Source organism: Oncorhynchus gorbuscha, linkage group LG15 (assembly GCF_021184085.1).
Source record: "Oncorhynchus gorbuscha isolate QuinsamMale2020 ecotype Even-year linkage group LG15, OgorEven_v1.0, whole genome shotgun sequence".
Lineage (NCBI taxonomy): Eukaryota > Metazoa > Chordata > Actinopteri > Salmoniformes > Salmonidae > Oncorhynchus > Oncorhynchus gorbuscha.
Window position 1 is genome coordinate 41,797,766 of NC_060187.1, and position 21,871 is coordinate 41,819,636.

Sequence of the window (21,871 nt, forward strand, 5' to 3'; positions counted from 1 at the left end):
TCCGTGTTTTGTCAAATTGAAAAGAAATTGGGATTGCTGTTCCCCCCGCGGTACGCCTTTACAATAAAAGATAGCAGTTTTGAAACTGCAGTAAAAGTGCAGTAACTGCAGTCGACTGTGGTATTTTGGACACAGTAATAGCAGAATACCTGTTATACTGCACTCTAACTGCAGTTACACTGCAAAATTACTGTAGTAAAGAAAACAGTGTTATTTTGGAACCAGTATTTACAGCATACTGCGGTTATACTGCACTCTTACAGCAATCTTTTTTCGTAAGGGCGGTAGCACTACATACCTGCAACCGACCACAACCACACAACTACTGACAACAACTACAACTCTAGTCTGCACTAGCTATGGTCCAGCTCTGTTCCTGGGCGTAGCTAGATTCTAGCTAGCTCTGGTTCACACTAGCTCTGGTCTGCAATAACTAGCTGTGGTCCAGGGCATAGATAGTAGCTAGCTAGCTCTGGTCTGGACTAGCTGTGGTCTTGCTCTGGTCTGCACTAACAAGCTCGGGCCAGGGTGTAGCTTATAGCTAGCTAGCTCTGGTCCACACTAGCATTGGTCTCGTGCTGATCTGCACTAGCTCTGACCCATGGCATAGGTTAGCTTTGTGTACCCATAGCAGGAAGTAAAAGCAGGAAGTGTACCCTTCAATCTGTACTGTGATTTGTTTATTTAAATTGTGGGATTTGTTGAGCTTTCACCTCCTCTGCATAAGCTTGCCCCCTCCCCTGACTAAAGCATCACAATGGCAGGCAACCTTTGCGAGTGTACCCATGAGTTTACCAGTAAAATTGCCAGGTTTGAAATCACTGCCACAACACTTTCAGAATGTTAAATAGTACTGAATGCAGGTAAAACTAAGTATATGTTGTTCTCTAGAGCGCATAAAAATAAGTCTGATGATTTAAGCATATGTATTTTAGACGGGATCCATATTGATCATATCAGTGCTTACAAATATCTGGGCAGCTGTATAGATGAAAAGCTGTCTTTTAAAAAGCATATTGATGAATTCGTTATGAAGTTGAGAATAAAAAGTGGATTATTCTATAGAAATAGGTCTTGCCTCTCGCTAAATAGTAGAAAGCAGATGATTCACTCGATGTTCCTATTGGTCCTAGACTATGGCAACATCATCTATATGAACGCAGCTAACGCTTCATTAAAAACGTTAGCTGCAGTTTATCATAACGCACTGCGCTTTATTACGACTGACAAGTTTAGTCAGTGATGCCAATTTAGCAATTTTGTTGATGAGCCAAACCCAATGAATATAGTTGATCACGAATGTTTGATCTTGAACAGAACTTACAACATCAATCAACATGTCTCAATCAAAATTGTACAGACAGAAGTACAGAAAAGAGTGGGAGTCTGTACCTGAACAAATGTCAAATCATATTTTTTGCCGAGATGGCCAGTCAATTTGACGTTATTGAGTATTCTACGTAATGACGCAGTTTTACGTTATCACACAATGACATCACAATGGCATTTAGCAACTTTTAGCAACAAATCAACCTAGTAACTTACCCTGAAAATTAGTTTGCAACACTGAGTTTAGTACTCCTCACTGCATTCTTTACCAGAAAGTTGGTTGGCTGTATTTGATGTCACGTAGGTTGATACGCTGCTTTGTTTTCATTTATAAAACCCTTTTACAAAAAGTCCCACTTTACCTAACATCATTACTAAACTTTAGATTTAGGAATTCCATCAGGGATGGCTAAGTGGAAATTCCTTTGGTCTCTACTGAGTTAGGTAAATCCGCTTTTAGTTTTCTTGCACCCTATTTGTGGAACAATCTTCAAAATGTTCTTAAATGTGATGTTTTAGTGCCTCTGGGGCAATTCAGAAAGCTGATTGAGGACCTTATTAATGATGAATGTGTTTGTTTTTTATGACCATGTTTTTCTTTTCGCTTGCATTTTGTATTTATATTTTGGTGTGTGAATCTTGCAGCCTGCCAACCAACATATACCCTATACACACAAATCTATGTAAATGGAATGGAAGTAAGAATATATAAATATAGGAACAAGCAATGTCAGAGCAGCATAGACTAAGATACAGTAGAATATTATAGAATACAGTATATAGATATGAGATGAGTAATGCAAGATATATAAACATTGTTAAAGCGATTAGTGTTCCATTTATTAAAGTGGCCAGTGATTTCAAGTCTATATAAGTCTATATATGTGTGCTAGTGATGGCTATTTAACAGTCTGATGGCTTTGAGATAGAAGCTGTTTTTCAGTCTCTCGGTCCCAGCATTGATGCACCTGTGCTGACCTCGCCTTCTGGCTGATAGCGGGGTGAACGGGCAGTGGCTCAGGTGGTTGTTGTCCTGATCTTTCTGGCCTTCTTGTGACATCGGGTGATGTAGGTGTCCTGGAGGGCAGGTAGTTCACCCCTGGTGATGTGTTGGCCAGACCACACCACCCTCTGGAGAGCCCTGCGGTTGTGGGCGGTGCAGTTGCTGTACCATGAGGTGATCTGTAAAAGTTTGTGAGGGTTTAGGTGCCAAGCCAAATTTCTTCAGCCTCCTGAGGTTGAAGAGACACTGTTGTGCCTTCTTCACCACACTGTCTGTGTGAGTGGACCATTTAAGTTTGTCTGTGATGTGTACGCTGAGGAACTTGAACCTTTCCACCTTCGCCACTGCGGTCCCGTCGATGTGGATAGGGGGGTGCACCCTCTGCTGTTTCCTGAAGTCCATGATCATCTCCTTTGTTTTATTGACGTTGAGTGAGAGGTTATTTTCTCGGCACTACTACTGTTGTGACGTCTGCAAACTTGATGATTGAGTTGGAGGCGTGCTTGCCCATGCAGTCATGGGTGAACAGGGATTACAGGAGGGGGCTGAGTACGCACCCTTGTGGGGCCCCAGTATTGAGGATCAGTGAAGTGGAGGTGTCTGGAAGTCTAGGACCCAGTTGCACAGGGTGGGGTTCAGACCCAGGGCCTCGAGCTTACTATAGTACTATGTTGTTGAATGTTGAGCTATAGCCAATGAACAGCATTCTTACATAGGTATTCCTCTTGTCCAGATTAGATTGGGCGATTGGATTGATGGCGATTGCATCGTCTGTGGATCTATTGGAGCAGTAAGCAAATTGAAGTGGGTCTAGGGTGACATGTAAGGTAGGGGTGATATGATCCTTGATTAGTCTCAAGGCACTTCATATGATGACAGAAGTGAGTGTTACTGGGGCGATAGTCATTTAGTTCAGTTATTGTTGGTTTCTTGGGTACAGGAACAATGGTGGCCATCTTGAAGCATGTGGGGACAGCAGACTGGGATAGGGAGAGATTGAATATGTCCGTAAACACACCAGCCAGCTGGTCTGCGCATGCTCTGAGGACGCGGCTAGGGATGCCGACTGGGCCTGCAGCCTTGCGAGGGTTAACACGCTTTGATGTCTTACTTACTTCGGCCACTGAGACGGAGAACCCACAATTCTTGGTAGCTGGCCGAGTTGGTGGACCTGTACATTCCTCAAAGCCGGTGAAGAAGGTAGGTGAACCATATCATAACATTACACATCATTTACCATGTGTCCCCATGTATACAGAGACAGTATAATTCCACTGCAGTTACATTTGCTGGTGCCTCTCAGGCAGTATAAATTATTGACTGAGGACCTCTATGTAGTTGAATGTGATTGCTTTATTAAAGTATGTTTATTTTGTTATTGTGTGCTGAATTATGTTGTTTTATACACATATATGTGTATGTTACATTATTCCGTTTTTATTGTAATGTATACAGAGCTCTCTTGCAAAATAGATAGACCTATCGGCTGCCTTCGATACTGTGAACCATCAGATCCTCCTCTCCACCCTCTCCGAGTTGGGCATCTCCGGCGCGGCCCACGCTTGGATTGCGTCCTACCTGACAGGTCGCTCCTACCAGGTGCCGTGGCGAGAATCTGTCTCCTCACCAAGCGCTCTCACCACTGGTGTCCCCCAGGGCTCTGTTCTAGGCCCTCTCCTATTCTCGCTATACACCAAGTCACTTGGCTCTGTCATAACCTCACATGGTCTCTCCTATCATTGCTATGCAGACGACACACAATTAATCTTCTCCTTTCCCCCTTCTGATGACCAGGTGGCGAATCGCATCTCTGCATGTCTGGCAGACATATCAGTGTGGATGACGGATCACCACCTCAAGCTGAACCTCGGCAAGACGGAGCTGCTCTTCCTCCCGGGGAAGGACTGCCCGTTCCATGATCTCGCCATCACGGTTGACAACTCCATTGTGTCCTCCTCCCAGAGCGCTAAGAACCTTGGCGTGATCCTGGACAACACCCTGTCGTTCTCAACTAACATCAAGACGTCCTGTAGGTTCATGCTCTACAACATCCGCAGAGTACGACCCTGCCTCACACAGGAAGCGGCGCAGGTCCTAATCCAGGCACTTGTCATCTCCCGTCTGGATTACTGCAACTCGCTGTTGGCTGGGCTCCCTGCCTGTGCCATTAAACCCCTACAACTCATCCAGAACGCCGCAGCCCGTCTGGTGTTCAACCTTCCCAAGTTCTCTCACGTCACCCCGCTCCTCCGCTCTCTCCACTGGCTTCCAGTTGAAGCTCGCATCCGCTACAAGACCATGGTACTTGCCTACGGAGCTGTGAGGGGAACGGCACCTCAGTACCTCCAGGCTCTGATCAGGCCCTACACCCAAACAAGGGCACTGCGTTCATCCACCTCTGGCCTGCTCGCCTCCCTACCACTGAGGAAGTACAGTTCCCGCTCAGCCCAGTCAAAACTGTTCGCTGCTCTGGCCCCCCAATGGTGGAACAAACTCCCTCACGACGCCAGGACAGCGGAGTCAATCACCACCTTCCGGAGACACCTGAAACTCCACCTCTTTAAGGAATACCTAGGATAGGATAAAGTAATCCTTCTCACCCCCCCCCCTTAAAAGATTTAGATGCACTATTGTAAAGTGGCTGTTCCACTGGATGTCATAAGGTGAATGCACCTTAAGTCAGTAAGTCGCTCTGGATAAGAGCATCTGCTAAATGACTTAAATGAAATGAAATGATTTCAATGTGACTCCCTGTTTAGATAAAGGTTAAATAAAAATGAATATGCAAATCTTTGAGAAACCCCAAGGTTGATTGGTGTCGTTGGGTGTTCTGGGACAGTGATTGGTCACTGTAACAATGACACAAATCTGAGCTCACGTCTGCGTGACGCAAGTCACAGTTGTCTACAAATTGAGTGCTCGCGCCTCTTCATCAATGAAATAGTAAAGACAGCTAGGTTCTGCCACGACACTGGAGAAAAAACACCGAAACTTGAGCTAAAACACCGAAACTTGAGTTACTCCCTGCCTCGTATTAGTTGGATTGTATTTGTTATTGATTGTGAGTGTCACTTCAGCTGGGACTAGGAGCAGAAGTTTCAAAAACCGACTCAAAATGAAATACGTTATAGGAATTGGCGGGTAAGTTCAGTTTTTATTTTGTCGTTTGAAAATCTGTTTTATTATATAATGTATTTTTTTTATTTGTAAAACCATGTTTTATAAATGATTTAGTTGATAAACGTAACACCGGTATAAAAATCTAAACACATGCCATGTTACGCGTTAGCTGACAAGGGGGTAAGCTACGTTAGTTACCTATCAACGTTGATTTTCTCGTCTAACATTTTAAGTTATTTATGCAAAATAAGAAACGGTAAGGATCCAGGGATAAAACATAAATAAATGACTAGGGCAATGTATTAACGCCATGTGCTGTAGGTAGTTAACTGGGGACTTGGTTTTAGCAAATCGCCTGTCACGTTTGTATGTTGTCGTAGTCGGGCGGGAGATTTAAAATTCCAGCGCGGACTTTCACATTGAACACATTGGAGGGAGTCTCAATTTCTAAATTTGCAAACGTGAGCGCCATTCTCCTTACTGGCAGCTTGTAATATACATGTTTATTAAGCATGAATATTGCTTTTTGCCAGCAATGTTTTACTATAATGTAAAAAATGTACTTGGATGAATATCAGGCTAGCTAACGCTAAATGTAGGACTGGCAACGTTCCGAGTTGTTTTCAAAGCTTCTGACTAAATTCAGAGACCCACTTTGCAAACTTACCTAGCTAACGTTAGTTATAAAACGTTTGATTGCAGACGTATTCAGAGTAGCTAACATTTGTTGACCTTGCTATTTTAGGTAGCCGGCTATGTGCCCTGTCCCGCCACAATGGTTAGGTTGCTAGCTACTACTACAATGCATACAATGCTGACTGCTATTTGAGTAACTTACTGCAATAATTCCTGCAAGGTATGCGGATGAGTGGTGTATAGACCGCTTAGACTTTGAATACACGGACGCCTTACTAAATCGCATGACATGTTTATCTATTTTCAGTGTGACTAATGGTGGGAAAACCACTTTGACGAATAGGCTGATCAAGTCACTACCTAACTGTTGTGTGGTGCATCAAGATGACTTTTTCAAGGTAAACTTGGTCTGCTAAAACGTCTCTATACAGTGTTGTATTTGCATGACCTTGTTAATGGAAAATATCCCAAACACTCACACATTAACCAATAGCCATGATGCATCTACGGCACCTGTCCTTCCCTTTTATTAGATCTGTGTAGTATGCTGTAAATGAACCTAGTTGTCTTTTCACACGCACGCCTTGCTTATTGCCACCTTTTTAAAATTAAACTGCATTAACCTGTACAGGATCAGAACTTGTGCTGAGTAGCTCACTGCTCTTGTGCTTTGTTTCCTGTTTTATTGATGTCTCTGGTTATATATGGATTCTCAATGCTCTTGTGCATGTTATACCTGCATGCTTCAGCTAGGTGTGCACATCTTGCAATGGGATCTGCCCGTATTCAGATCAGCCTGCGCTTGCAGCAATGTTTTATTGGTGTTATTTCAGAAACCTGACCAGATAGAAGTCGGGGAGGATGGCTTTAGACAGTGGGATGGTAAGCCTGGATTTCACTGTAGGAGACTCATAACTGATCATTGTACTTGTCCCTTAGTGTAACAAAGCATCCCTAAAAATGTCATATTTGATAGTACATGCATAAATATTAATACTACCCTAGAGCACAATTCCCATTAAACAAGACTGAATACATTTCTTCATCCAGGTGTGTCCCTTTTTTGCTAAACTTCTTCCCCTCTGCCTTTCTCTGTTCTATGCAGTGATCACAGCATTGGACATGGATGCCATGGTGAACACGATTCGAGGCTGGAGTGAGAACCCAGTGAAGTTTGCACACTCCCACGGTGTCAACGTGTCCCCTTCCACAGAGGTTGCCGACCCAGATCAGCAGATCCACATTCTGATTGTAGAGGGCTTCCTTCTGTACAACTACAAGTGAGTTTGTCTGCACCACTGCTAACTGGAAATGTACTAGTTAATGGGGGGATGAGAGTAATCAGCTGGTTTGTGTGACATGTATTCAAATAGCTTGTCCCCTATTCCTATGACAACTAATGCTTGCATGCTCTCAACTGGATTTGAAGAAATATGACTACAAATATTTGGACGGTGTCTTTTCAAGTGACGTGTCTGGGCAGTGTTGTCAGCTAGCTAGATTAAGTAGGAGGATGTCAACTGAATGGATGTGGTCTCCAGGAGTGTGCTATCTGTATTATGGTGCTCTGAGAACCTGAATTGTACATTGGTGGAGAGTTGAGGAGAACTAAAAGTTGTTATGTCATGTTCCTCCTTCCCCCAGGCCCCTGATGGACGTGTATAACAAGTGCTACTACATCTCCATTCCATACGGAGAGTGCAAAAGGAGGAGAAGGTGGGAATGGAGAGGCATCAGATCACTAATATTCATATGTAGCTATAGTATGGTAGTCGTTCTGGCCCCCCTGGAAAGTTGTGCTAAATTCATAATTTTGTTTCCCTTATTTTTTTAGTACAAGACAATACACCGTCCCTGATCCCCCGGGTCTGTTTGAAGGCCATGTGTGGCCCATGTACTTGAAGCACAGGAATGAGATGGTTGAGAGCGGTTTAGACATCGGTATATACACATTTAGCCTCTTTTCCATTTGTCAGTGAACGTTATTGGTTTTTGTAGGCATTTTGGTGCTAGTAGCTATGACTTCCCTTTGACAAATGTCCTGATCAAGGTTTACATTTTTCTATAGCATATCTGGATGGCTTGAAATCAGAAGAAGGGATCTACAGCCAGGTGTATGAGGACATCCAGAATACACTGTTGAATCGTTTATAGGTAAGAGGTGACACTGGTGTCTGACTTCTGTCTTGTGTTGATGATGATGATGATGATGATAAATTGAGTGTGGTGAGAACTTTACCTTTCTGTTTGTACAGCAGGAACTCCATCCCCAAACCTGTATAGACCTGTAAATAGCATCAAGACTGAAGATACTCTTTTTTTTTTAAATTGAAGCATTTTTTTCTTATTGTGTAAATTATATTGAAGGAATGTTAACTTATGTTTGACAGAATGATTTCTGTTTTCTTATCTAATCTGTTAGTCCATTGCTTGTGTTAATCAAACCACTGCCTAGTATCTGAGGGAGGGGGACAAACTCTGACCATCTGTCAATGAAAATATTTTTTGAATGGAGGTCAATGCGAAATGCCAAATTTCTAAATGTGTCTTATTTGATCAAGTAGATGTTTAATGTTTACGTTTGTTACAAAGGAACTGATATAAGTGGATTCACATGGCATTTTGATAACTTTGAGGTACAAATAATAATTATTGATTGGAGTTGTGCCTCTGCCTTCATGGTCTAGAAGGGTCCCACCTGAACTGGCCTCTTTCCTTCCATATTTGAGGAAATGTATTTCCTTTGTTAGAGTAGAGTGGTCACTTGACCATATTACATCTTTGTTAGTATGTACTTGGTTTTGTTTTGGCAGGTAAATTGTTTAAAATGTGTTCAGATTTCTCAATGTTACTCCTGTGTCCTGTCTTTATTTACAGTTCTCAACTTAATTGTGGGTACAAGGGGTATGAGTAAATAAAGTTTACATACACCTTAGCCAAAATACATTTAAACTCGTTTTTTTCACAATTCCTGACATTTAATCCAAGTAGGAGTTCCCTGTCTTATATCAGTTAGGATCACTATTTTAAGAATGTGACATGTCAGAATAATAGTAGTGAATTGTTTCAGGTTATATTTTCATCACATTCCCAGTGGGTCAGAAGTTTACGTGAACTAAGTTGGTAGAATTGCTTTTAGATTGTTTAACCTGGGTAAAATGTTTCAGGTAGCTTCCCACAATAAGTTGTGGAAATGTTGGTCCATTCCTCGTGATAAAGCTGGTGTAACTGAGTCAGGGTTGTAGAGGCCTCCTTGCTTGCACACACTTTCTGTTCTGCCTACAAATTCTCTATGGGGATGAGGTCAGGGCTTTGATGGCCACTTCAATATCTTGACTGTGTTGTCCTTAAGCCATTTTGCCACAACCTTGGAAGTATGCGTGGGGTCATTGTCCATTAGGAAGACCCATTTGCGAACAGGCTTTAACTTCCTGATTTTTTTTTTATGTTGCTTTGATATATCCACAATTTTCCATCCTCACTATCTATTTTGTGAAGTGCACCAGTCCCTCCTGCAGCAAAGCACCCCCACAACATGATGCGGCCACCCCCGTGCTTCACGGTTGGGATGGTGTTCTTCAGCTTGCAAGCCTCCCCCTTTTTCCTCCAAACATAACGGTGGTCATTATGGCCAAACAGCTCAATTTTTGTTTCATCAGACCAGAGGACATTTCTCCAAGAAGTATGATCTTTGTCCCCATGTGCAAACTGTAGTCTGGCTTGCTTTTTTTGTGGCAGTTATGGAGTATTGGCTTCTTGAGCAGTGGCCTTTCAGGTTGTGTCTCGGTTTACTGTGGCTATAGATACTTTTGTACCTGTTTCCTCCAGCATCTTCAGAAGGTCCTTTGCTGTTCTGGGATTGATTTGCACTTCTCGCACCAAAGTATGTTCATCTCTAGGAGACAGAACGCGTCTCCTTCCTGAGCTGTGTGACGGCTGCGTTGTCCCATGGTGTTTATTCTTGCATACTATTGTTTGTAAAGATGAATGTGGTACCTTCAGGCTTTTGGAAATTGCTCCCAAGGATGAACCGGACTTGTGGTCTACAATTTCTTTCTGAGGATTTGGCTGTTTTTATTTTGATTATCCCATTGCTTGTCAAGCAAAGAGGCACTGAGTTTGAAGGTAGGCCTTAATACATCCACAGGTACACCTCCAATTGACTCATATTGTCAGCCTATCAGAAGCTTCTAAAGTCATGACATTTTCTGTAATTCCAAGCTGTTTAAAGGCACAGTCAATTTAGTGTAAACTTCTGACCCACTGGAATTGTGATGCAGTGAAATTAATCTCTTAACAATTGTTGGGAAAATTACTTGTGTCGTGCACAAAGTAGATGTCCTAACTTACTTGCCAAAACTAGTTAACAAGAAGTTTGTGGAGTGGTTGAAAAACAAGTTTTAACTCCAACCGAAGTGTATGTAAACTTCTGACTAGATTCCTGGCAGTCTGTACACTCACAAGAATCCCCTCGCTGTCCTAAGGTTGAAACGTAAAGGAGTGTTGATCTGTTTTCTTTTGGTAATATACTAGTTGTGTAATGTTTGGCATGGTTAGGCTATTGAAGCAGCATCACAGATATTGTTGTTTGGTTTTAATAATTATGTCACTGCCTGACCGATGGTGCTCCTCTCTGTGAGTGTTGTGCCTTGTGTCTACAGTCTTTCTATTATCTGTTAAGGCCCCTTTGGAACAAATAATTGTATTCATTTAAGGACTGATCTTAATTTATAGCTACTGAACTTGTCAACAATTATAACAGTCATTGCCATAACACAGTGAAGTACCAAAAATGTTCTGAACAAAATGCTACAACTCCACCTTGTTTGAAATAAATGTACAAATCTGGTTTACAGATGACAAGGGGGGTTGTTTACACATAATATTAGCTGGTGCAATGAACATAAAACATGGAAATAATTAAACTGATCAAATGTGAAGAAATTATTTTAAATATACAATAATTTATGGTAGATTAGCACTTTACAACACAAAGTGGTAATAACACGGCAATAGTATGGTTTCTCAGCAACTACTGGCAGCTAACATAGTGACTTTCCAGAGTTCTACCTGCAATGCTAGCTGTGACCTGTGCCCCATTGACCTTAAATAAATAAAACCTGTTGACAGGGGAAGGGCTGTGAGGAACCTGTAGGAGACTGATATAGTAACCAGCCGTTGACACACATCCAGTTAACGCAGCCAGCTAACCTTGTAATGGTTGTCCTCTGGAAGACAGGCCCTCAAATACACATTGCTAAAAGGCTCTGAGTGCTTGTGGACATAGACAGGCGGAGTGTTTATATTTAGCAGGGATTCCTGCATTGTCAGGGGAGGACATATTGTACTTGTATAAAGATGGACACCCCCACCCTGGAATCCACAGCATGACTGGCCTGTTGCCCATAGCTACCCTTCTGACTGACAGGCAGCTCCCTACCCTCAGCCTTGTCTCATAGACTAAACATAACATAGTAAATGTAAATCCGGGAAACTCAAATTGGTATGATATGTTACGTTTGGTATAGTTACATAAGACAAATGGTTACTTAAGGCAAAAATGAAATGGTCAGGGTGAGTAGGTGGGCGTGTAACACCTACTTGTCTAGCAACCCAAAGGTTGCGAGTCCAAATCATCACGGACAACTTCAGCATTTTAGCAACTTTAACTACTTACTACTTTATAGCTACTTTGCAACTACTGAGCATGTTTGCTAACCCTTCTCCTAGTCCTTTTAGCGAACCGTAACCCTTTAAACTAACTCCTAAATTTAACCCTGAGCCTAGCTAATGTTAGCCACCTAGCCAGAATTCGTAACATAATACGAATTGTAATTCTTAACATATACAAAAAGGGTATTGGACATCCACAAATTATTACAGTACATACCATGCCAAACGTAACATATCATACTAAATGGAGTGTCCCAGATTTACATACAGAAATATATGAAATGCTCTGAGACCAGGTTGCACCCAACCTTGCTTCTCTTCCAGCAAAAGTACACAATGCATCAGAGGGGGACAAAGCAGGGGAACAGTGAGACCTGCTCTCTCAATCATGGGCTCTTATGAAGCCACTCTACACCCTCTCAATCATGCATATAATGAGTGGAAACAGAATGACGCACAATAAACCTCGTGCCTTCCCACAGAAACCTACTGTCCCTATCCTCTGTCACCTTGCAACATATAATGTCTGGACAACTGTTGCATCTAAGTTGCATTGGCACAGAACTCAGCTGTATATTTACTCTATTAAATCCAATGTATATGTTATACTGGTATACCACAAAAGTGGTTGTGGAGACATTTTATGCACAGTATATGCAATAGCTTACATAATCTTTTGATCATACTATTCATAACATGCAGGCATTCGTACTCTACTGTATACTGCCATCGGACAGGGATAATTAGATCTCTTCAGTTGCAGACTATTCTAAGACTCCTGCACTGTAACAGATCTGACGTGAAGGCTTCATGTAACATATCTGACCAGGACGTAACAAATCTGACCTGTTAGGTATCACATCTCTGAGGAAGGAAAAGTTCACGCTGTTTGACAGCAGCCAACACTTCCATAATGATTATGTCCAATCATCATAAACCATTAAGTGAGATACAGATCAGTTTCACGGCCTTATGTAACTATATAATTAATGTCTGGGTAATACTGTCAAAAAGTATTGCATGTTTGTTCTTCACTGCAGATGTTATGGCTATAAAATCAACCCTCATTTAGATGTCAACCTTGTCATCTTTCATGGTGCTCTTGAAGTAAATTAAGTGTATACAGATATCATATTTATGTGTCCCATTATGGCTCTGTGATCACATGGATGGCGCCATTGAGGAAATCTCCATTTTGAAGTAGTACATTTTTTACTACTTCATGTAGGAGTTGGCAAACAAACTGAAAGGATGCATACTGCCACCTAGTGTTTGCTCATGAATACAATTAATTGGCAGATCCCTCCTGATGACCGGATGGAATCATGTGATTCTTCCTCAACCAATAGGAGGTCCCACACAGTTGAACCCTTCAGTGACAATCAATGTCCATGCCCAAACAAGTTTTATCCATCTAGAGTCCTCTGTCTAACCCTATGACTGCTACCTTGTACAGAATAGCACAGGGGTAAACTTGACGACAGGTCCTATGGCAGGCATTTTGTAGTCTTAACCGAGTCAAGTGCACTACGTTTTTTCCACTCAGTAAATTAACAGGCTACCTTCCCTAGAGGTCCACTTCCATCATGGGGCAAGGTTTTTGTGGTGGTAATCGAGTTACTAGATTAAAGAGAGTCATAGAGAAACAGAACTCGGAACTATGCACTACAGTATTTCAGAGAAGTAGTGTGAGTTAACACAAAAAAAGCCCGCTGTGTGATTTTACCGTGTGGAATTTACCATTCAAATACACTGTGTGAATGGATCTCACAGAGCCATGCGGCCACAGCGCGCGCCACCTGCCTGTGTGCTTAATGTCATGATGCAAATAGCTCCTACTATGACACATTTTCTGCTCAAGTATTATGAATGTTTTTATATTTAATCCGCGTATAAAACGTATTGCTTATGATGACGATTAGTCACTTGTGACAGAGGTTCCCAATTAATGCCGAAAGGTGTGTCATGATATTTGACTAAACATGTATCAAATTTGGATGACCAATCAGGGACATAAGTTTTTAAAACTAAGATCACTTTATTTGCTTTTAGATATCTTTCATTTTCAGTACAAAATATCAACGTGCACTGAGAATTGGCTACCTACCAGCTATGCGCAAAGTGTAAATAGTTATATAGACTGAAGGTTAAATTAAACATGGTATTTGTAAAAGAAGCCCTTTCTCCTGTCTGCGCATGCGTAGACAAACTAATTATATGAAAGTGAGTGCCTAATTTTCCACCTTCCAAGTAGTTATACCTGACATTCACTGTGGAGATGTGGTGCGCAACTGCATGACGGAATCAAGTGTGTGTACAAAACATCACCCGTATCCCAGCATCACTTAGATTACATTTTTACAGATGTTAATGTCACAGAGTTTCCTATAGTTCAAATAAGTTTAACCATGTTATTTTCTACCGTTCTGCCTGCTTTATGTTCGGGTTCGTTAAAGCACTGGACAGCTCCATTTACGCACGCGAGACACAGAATCCAATGGGAGAACAACTGTCGGGTGTATAGATTACACAGCACGCGGTCTGAATGTCACGCACCGGCCCAGACGAGGAGACTACCTGCTGAGCTCTACCTGACCACCGAGAGGAATTTCAACAGTCATCACCCAACTTCTGCACCAACCCTGTTCCTGGAGAGCTATCTTCCTGTAGGTTTTCGCTCCAACCCTAATCTAGCGCACTTGTTTCTATTAATTAGCTGGTTGATAAACTGAATCAGGTTAGTTGCAACTGGGGTTGAAAGGAAAACCTACGGTAGGGTATCTCTCCAGGAATAGGGTTGGATAACCCTGCTCTATATAACTAGAACATTGAATCTGGAGGAGAGTATTCGATCGAAACCCAACATATGCTGAACAGTGAGTCAGACGTCTTGGTTCTGGGCTCAGATATTGGTCGATACATCTTCGCCATTGGCCGCCAATGCACGAGCGCAGCCAGAAACATCCCCGAGGGACACGGAGCCGGTGGCGGGATACCCAGGAGCGTGTCTGCCTCCCCAAGGAGGCACCGGCTCTACTTCCAACGGTACCGGTCTCGGGGCTCTCCAGGAGTTCTCAGGCAGTGGGATCCCGAGAGGAGGACGAAACTCTGCTCGGGATGATGTCAGCCTGCCGGTTCAACGAGAAGTTTTGCGTCGCCAGTTAAAAGCGAGGAGATTACGCATGTTCGCGGCACAAACCAGGCACGACACGAGAGACCAGAAGCAATAAGCATCAACCCAGGTACCCACATCTGGGTACATGGTTGATGCCGATGATGCAAACACTACACAACGTGCCCAGCGCACTGCCCAAGCCTCTGATTCCATTTTCTCATCCAAACGCATTTCAGCTCCAGAATCAAATGCATCTCCAACTGCGCTGAGTGCGCTTTCTGACAATGGCGTGGACTCGCTCGCAGCCCCAGCAACCAAGAACGATTGAAAGTAATAATATGACAGCTGATGATCCCACCGATCCAAACAAAAAACACCAAAATGCAGTTTTCTATAACATGTACCCGTTATGCGGGAGAAGCACAGCACCTGTGCGTCATCCACCGAGAACAGGCTATGGCACCAGATTATTTCATAACGGTAAAGTAGATGGGGATGCGAAAATATACCTTATAGAGTATTTGCTTTGCATTATTTTTTACATCCATATAAAAGTACAGTATATTACAAACAATTTATAAAACTCTCACACTTCCTTGGAAATCATACAACTAACATGAATGGCTTGTGATTTCTCTTCTACATTTACATTACATTTAAGTCATTTAGCAGACGCTCTTATCCAGAGCGACTTACAAATTGGTGCATTCACCTTATGACATCCAGTGGAACAGCCACTTTACAATAGTGCATCTTCTCTGGTCTCCCAGACCTTGTTCCTGGCCCCTACTATATCCAAGCTGCCTATTATATTCAACTTGTACAGATGTATGCCCTGAGATGTGCTGGAGAGGAAAACGGTATGTCATGGTAGGAGTTCATGTTTTATGATTGATTATGCATATCCGTGTAAGATCAATTGCGCTAAAACATTTACCTTGACGTCATCTATGTATTATCTCACAAATGACATCTACAGTTATTTAACTGATGAGGTAGAAATCAGACTGGTTGTTTGGACCAGACTTGTTTGGCGTTGGCCGGCTCAGAAGTAATAGTATAATAATGGAGCGCCATACAACCTGGCATCCGACCTAGATTTTGTCTCTCTGCTCTACCAAGTACAATAAACTCCAAATGAAAGTCAAAAGTACACTCCTCCTCAGTGTATTCTAAAGAATAATAGGTGAACAAATACCAACTTGTTATGATGTTTTTATTAAGTTGTCATTAATGATAATTCAAATGACTTTCCATACACTTATCAGTCATAATTGGGGACAGGAGTTTTTTCTGACCAAGAAAGTTATGGTCAGGTCACACTGTCAGAAGAAACTCCTGGTCTTAGTCATTATGTAAAGTTGATTATTTTGAGGTCAACATATCGACCAGGTGTCAGAGACTACAGGACTGAGGTTTCCCCAAAGGGTGAAGAACCAGGGGACAGCTGACTTCCTTCCAGTCAAACCCAGACACCAGTGTTAATGGAACAGTTGCCACCAGCATTACCACAGCATGGAGGCCTTTAGTAACTATGACCTGCTGGATGTCATCACAGACAGGAAGGTGGCAGAGGGACACAAGGCCAGCTTCTGTCAGGAGGACACCAGCTGTGACCCAAGAGTCCGCAGACGTTTGGCTTGCATTGCACACACACCCAATCTCTGATAGTTTAGTCGATCGATCAGTCAACCAATCAATCAGTTGGTGTTTTTCATCACATCTGGGGGTTTTTACATGTGTTTGGTGCTATGACACCTACAATGACAACGTTGACTGCGAGTGGATTGACATCACAGTGCCACCTGGAAACAATATTATTTTTTTCATTTTTCCAAAATCTATTGCCAAACTAGCAACATGTCATTGTCCTATCTTGCCTCATGATGTCATACCTGGCGCAGGAGTCGGATTTCTCAAACAACATAGTCTATGAACATTTGAACATCTTGGCCATGTTCTGTTAAAATCTCCACCCGGCACAGCCAGAAGAGGACTGGCCACCCCTCATAGCCTGGTTCCTCTCTAGGTTTCTTCCTAGGTTCTGGCCTGTCTAGAGAGTTTTTCCTAGCCACTGTGCTTCTACACCTGCATTGCTTGCTGTTTGCGGTTTTAGGCTGGATTTCCGTACAGCACTTTGTGACATCAGCTGATGTAAGAAGGGCTTTATAAATGCATTTGATTTGATAGTGAGGTGTGACATCAGGTTCACAGGAACCTATGTCCATGGCAGGAACTGTAAGTCATAGAGACTTTCCGTATATCAGTTATGTACACATTTCATTTCTGGTACTGTGAAATGTGTTTGTGTCATTGATTCCACAGGAGTTGATCCTAAATTGCTTTGATGGAGGGGGACATTTTCTGCTACCATGCACTTTCCAATGATAATCAAGACAGACAAGTCTTGTTTACCATTTAAATGAGCAATACATACAGTTGAAGTCGGAAGTTTACATACACCTTAGCAAAATACGATTAAACTCACTTTATCACAATTCCTGACATCTAATCCTAGTAAAAATGCCATGTCTTAGGTCAGTTAAGATCACCACTTTATTTTAAAGAATGTGAAATGTCCGAATAATAGTAGAGAGAATGATTTATTTCAGCTTGTATTTCTTTCATCACATTCCCAGTGGGTCAGTTTACATACACTCAATTAGTATTTGATAGCATTTCCTTTAAATTGTTTAATTTGGGTCAAATGTTTTGGGTAGCCTTCTGCAAGCTTCCCACAATAAGATGGGTGAATTTCAGCCCATTCCTTTGTGTAGATTGATTTAGGGAAGAAAAACAATTGAATCGATTTTAGAATAAGGATGTAATGTAGCAAAAAAAGTAAAGGGGTCTGAATACTTTCCGAATGCACTGCAGAGTTAGTGCATTCATCTTAAGATGGTTAGGTGGGACAACCACATATCACAGTCATAGATAGTGACTTCTAATCCTAGTAAAAATGCCATGTCTTAGGTCAGTTAAGATCACCACTTTATTTTAAAGAATGTGAAATGTCAGAATAATAGTAGAGAGAATGATTTATTTCAGCTTGTATTTCTTTCATCACATTCCCAGTGGGTCAGTTTACATACACTCAATTAGTATTTGATAGCATTTCCTTTAAATTGTTTAATTTGGGTCAAATGTTTTGGGTAGCCTTCTGCAAGCTTCCCACAATAAGATGGGTGAATTTCAGCCCATTCCTCCTGACAGAGCTGGTGTAACTGAGTCAGGTTTGTAGGCGTCCTTGCTCACACATGCTTTTTCAGTGCTGCCCACAATTTTCTATAGGATTGAGTGTCAAGGCTTTGTGATGGCCACTCCAATACCTTGACTTGGTTGTCCTTAAGCCATTTTGCCACAACTTGCTTGGGGGTCATTATCCATTTGGAAGACCCATTTGTGACCAAGCTTTAACTTCCTGACTGATTCAATATATCCACATAATTTTGTTCCCTCGTGATGCCATCTATTTTGTGAAGTGCACCAGTCCCTCCTGCAGCAAAGCACCCCCACAACATGATGCTGCCACCCCCGTGCTTCATAGTTAGAATGGTGTTCTTCAGCTTGCAAGCATCCCCTTTTTCCTCCAAACATAACGATGGTCATTATGGCCAAACAGTTCTATTTTTGTTTCATCAGACCAGTGGACATTTCTCCAAGAAATACAATCTTTGTCCCCATGTGCAGTTGCAAACCGCAGTCTGGCTTTTTTATGGCGGTTTTTGAGCAGTGGCTTCTTCTTTGCTGAGTGGCCTTTCAGGTTATATCGATATAGCACTCGTTTTTACTGTGGATATAGATACTTTTGTACCTGTTTCCTCCAGCATTATTTACAATGTCCATTGCTGTTGTTCTGGGATTGATTTGCACTTTTCGCACCAAAGTACGTTCATCTCTAGGAGACAGAACGCGTCTCCCTCCTGAGCGGTATGATGGCTGCATGGTCCCATGGTGTTTATACTTGCATACTATTGTTTGTACAGATGAACGTGGTACCTTCAGGCGTTTGGAAATAGTTCCCAAGGATGAACCAGACTTGGAGGTCTAAAATTTTTTATCTGAGGGGGATGTAGGCAGGGGGATGGAGCATTGAAAGTTAAGACCAGGTTTAGCCGTTGTTCTCTCTCTTATGTCTGGCCTTCACAAGAGAAGGTGACTGTTGTTTTATTGGGTATCTTTCATGTATTCGGCTTGGGCTACGGCCAAACAGTAGCCTGTGTCAAGTAGAGGTCGACCAATTACGATTCTTAAAATGTGTGTGTGTATATATATATATATATATATACGTATATATATATTTTGTTGTTGAATAATGACAATTGCAACATTACTGAATGTTCATGCCCTTTTTGTTACAGCCTTATTTAAAATGTATGAAATATTTTTTTTCCTCATCAGTCCATACACACACACTACCACATGATGACAAAGCAAAACGTTTGTGTGTGTGCAAATTGATAAAAAAACAGAAATACCTTGTTTACCAACAGCCACTTAAAAGACTCTCAGACCATAAGAAACACAATTCTCTGGTCTGATGAAACCAAGATTGAAATCTTTGGCCTGAATGCTTAGCGTCACGTCTGGAGGAAACCTGGCACCACCCCCATGGTGAAGCATGGCGGTGGCAGCATCATGCTGTGGTGATGTTTTTCTCCGGCAGGGACAGGGGGACTAGTCAGATTCTGCTCAGGACCTCAGACTTGAGCGAAGGTTGGCCTTCCAACAGGACAGCAACCCTCAGCACACAGTCAAGACAACGCAGGAGTGGCTTCGGGAAAAGTCTCAATGTCCTTGAGTGGCCCAGCCAGAGCACGGACTTGAACCCGATCAAACATCTCTGGAGAGACCTGAAATTAGCTGTGCAGCGAAGCTCCCCAGACAACCTGACTGAGCTTGAGAGAATTTGCAAAGAAAAATTGGAGAAACTCCCCAAATACAGGTGTGCCAAGCTTGTAGCGCTATACCCAATAAGACCCGAGACTGTAATCACTGCCAAAGGTGCTTCAACAAAGTACAGAGTAAAGGGTCTGAATACTTAAGTAAATGTGATATCTGTTTTTTAAATTTTAATACATTTGTTTTTGCTTTGTCATAATGTGGTATTTTGTGTAGATTGATTTAGGGAAGAAAAACAATTGAATCGATTTTAGAATAAGGATGTAATGTAGCAAAAAAAGTAAAGGGGTCTGAATACTTTCCGAATGCACTGCAGAGTTAGTGCATTCATCTTAAGATGGTTAGGTGGGACAACCACATATCACAGTCATAGATAGTGACTTTATTGCGGAAAAAATGTACTATCAGCAAAGTCAGAGCTAGTAAGGGGGAAAAAAGTTGATGAGTGTTAGTTAACGAAGATTATTTTTTTGGATAACAGAATTTTTGGTATGTACTATATGATTTCCTTGCATTATGTTATAGCTTCACACTGCTAAAGCAGGAATAAGAAGACAAACTGCTTATGTCAAACAGTGTGTATGTATTTGATTTTGTTATTTTGTAATGGAAATAAGAAACTGTATGCTTTTGAGGTAGTTGTAGAACAACTTTTGTTTTGTATTTTTTTTTTGCAATAAAGTTTGCCTGAACGTTTTTGAAAAAATATCAAATTAGACTGCAGCCTTATTCCCTTTCTATTAATGTAAATCCCCTTTCACAAAAAAAATATTTTGCACTAACTCTTTCAGTTCTACTTTACAGTCCGTCTGTTTAACTCAGCGTTTCCCAAACTCGGTTCTCAGGACCCCAAGGGGTGCATGTTTTTTTGTTGTTGCCCTAAGACATAGCTGATTCAAATGATCAAAGATTGATGATTAGTTGATTATTTGAATCAGCTTTGTAAGTGCTAGGGCAAAAAACAAAACGTGCACCCTTTGGGGTCCCAAGGACCAAGTTTGGCAAACCCTAGTTACATTTAAAAAAAATGTTTAAATATTTTTTTGTTTATTTTTTACATTTAAATTGAACCTTTATTTAAATAGGCAAATCAGTTAAGAACAAATTCTTATTTACAATGACGGCCTACCAGGGAACAGTGGGTTAACTGCCTTGTTCAGGGGCAGAACAACAGATTTTTACCTTGTCAGGTTTAACTCAAGCTAAGCCAAAACCATTTGGTTAATTTCTTAAATGATTTAAGAAAACAAGGCATGCCTCAGAGAAATGTATAAAATGATCTAACTTAGCACATTGTGTTTCTTTTGAAAGAGAAATTTAAGCATTGAGCATGGAAGTTGCTGTTTTTTGTGTTTTGCTAGTTTCTCTCCCAGTATGTCATTAAAACTGTCTCCCCTGGTGTCAACTCTATGTTGGATGTCTAGGAATTCTTGAACTGTGTTTACATTCAGCCAAAGTGTTAACCAGAGCCTCAGTGGTGGAAAGTACATAAGTAAAAATACTTGAAAGTACAACTTAAGTCGTTTTTGGGGGTATCTGTACTTTACATTACTTTTTATATTTTTGACTACTTTTACTTCACTACATTCCTAAAGAAAATAATGTGTGTTTTGCTCCATAATTTTCCATAGCACTCACAAGTACTTGTTACATTTTCAATGCTTATCAGGACAGGAAAATGGTCATCCCTATCGCCTCTTATCTGGCAGACTCGCTAAACACAAATGTTTCATTTGTAAATGATGTCTGAGAGTTGGAGTGTGCCCCTAGCTATCCGTAAATAAATAAAACGAGAAAATTGCTTTGCTTAATATAAGGAATTCTAAATGATTTATACTTGTAGTTTTACTTTTGATTCTTAAGTATATTTTTGAAATGACACTTTTGATACATAAGTATATTTAAAACCATATACTTTTAGACTTTTATTCAAGTAGTATTTTATTGGGTGACTTTCACTTTTACTTGACTAGGATTAAGGTATCTTCACTTTTACTCAAGTATGACAATTGGATAGTTTTTTCCACCATGCAGAGCCTCTATCTCATGGTTTCCATTCCGAAATGGAAAACGTTAACTAGTCCAGAATACCC

The 21,871-nt window shown here is 41.4% G+C and overlaps 1 protein-coding gene and 1 pseudogene across 3 annotated transcripts; both read left to right on the top strand.

Moving 5' to 3' along the window:
- Nucleotides 1-5,247: 5,247 nt before the first annotated feature.
- LOC123996496 (nicotinamide riboside kinase 2-like) lies at nt 5,248-8,939 on the top strand. Of its 3 annotated transcripts, none has more exons than XM_046299868.1 (8): nt 5,248-5,473; nt 6,396-6,486; nt 6,838-6,970; nt 7,194-7,368; nt 7,733-7,804; nt 7,923-8,029; nt 8,157-8,242; nt 8,347-8,939. In XM_046299868.1, the coding sequence occupies exons 1-7, from the start codon at nt 5,448-5,450 to the stop codon at nt 8,240-8,242; spliced, it is 690 nt and encodes a 229-aa protein (XP_046155824.1). In that variant the 5' UTR covers nt 5,248-5,447; the 3' UTR covers nt 8,347-8,939. The 3 variants fall into 3 exon arrangements, with proteins under 3 accessions (XP_046155824.1, XP_046155823.1, XP_046155825.1); XM_046299867.1 differs by having other exon boundaries at nt 5,249-5,473; nt 8,344-8,939; XM_046299869.1 differs by having other exon boundaries at nt 5,252-5,473; nt 6,922-6,970; nt 8,344-8,939.
- A 6,221-nt stretch (nt 8,940-15,160) lies between these two features.
- Nucleotides 15,161-16,812, top strand: LOC123997249 (annotated as a pseudogene).
- Nucleotides 16,813-21,871: the final 5,059 nt, after the last annotated feature.

What these genes read in the sequence shown, in the direction of transcription:
- LOC123996496 (XM_046299868.1), top strand. Translation starts at nt 5,448, where the DNA reads ATGAAATACGTTATAGGAATTGGCGG. An exon ending in TGGCTTTAGACAGTGGGATG is followed by an intron (nt 6,971 to 7,193) that starts GTAAGCCTGGAT and finishes TGTTCTATGCAG; the next exon opens with TGATCACAGCATTGGACATG. An exon ending in TGAGAGCGGTTTAGACATCG is followed by an intron (nt 8,030 to 8,156) that starts GTATATACACAT and finishes ATTTTTCTATAG; the next exon opens with CATATCTGGATGGCTTGAAA.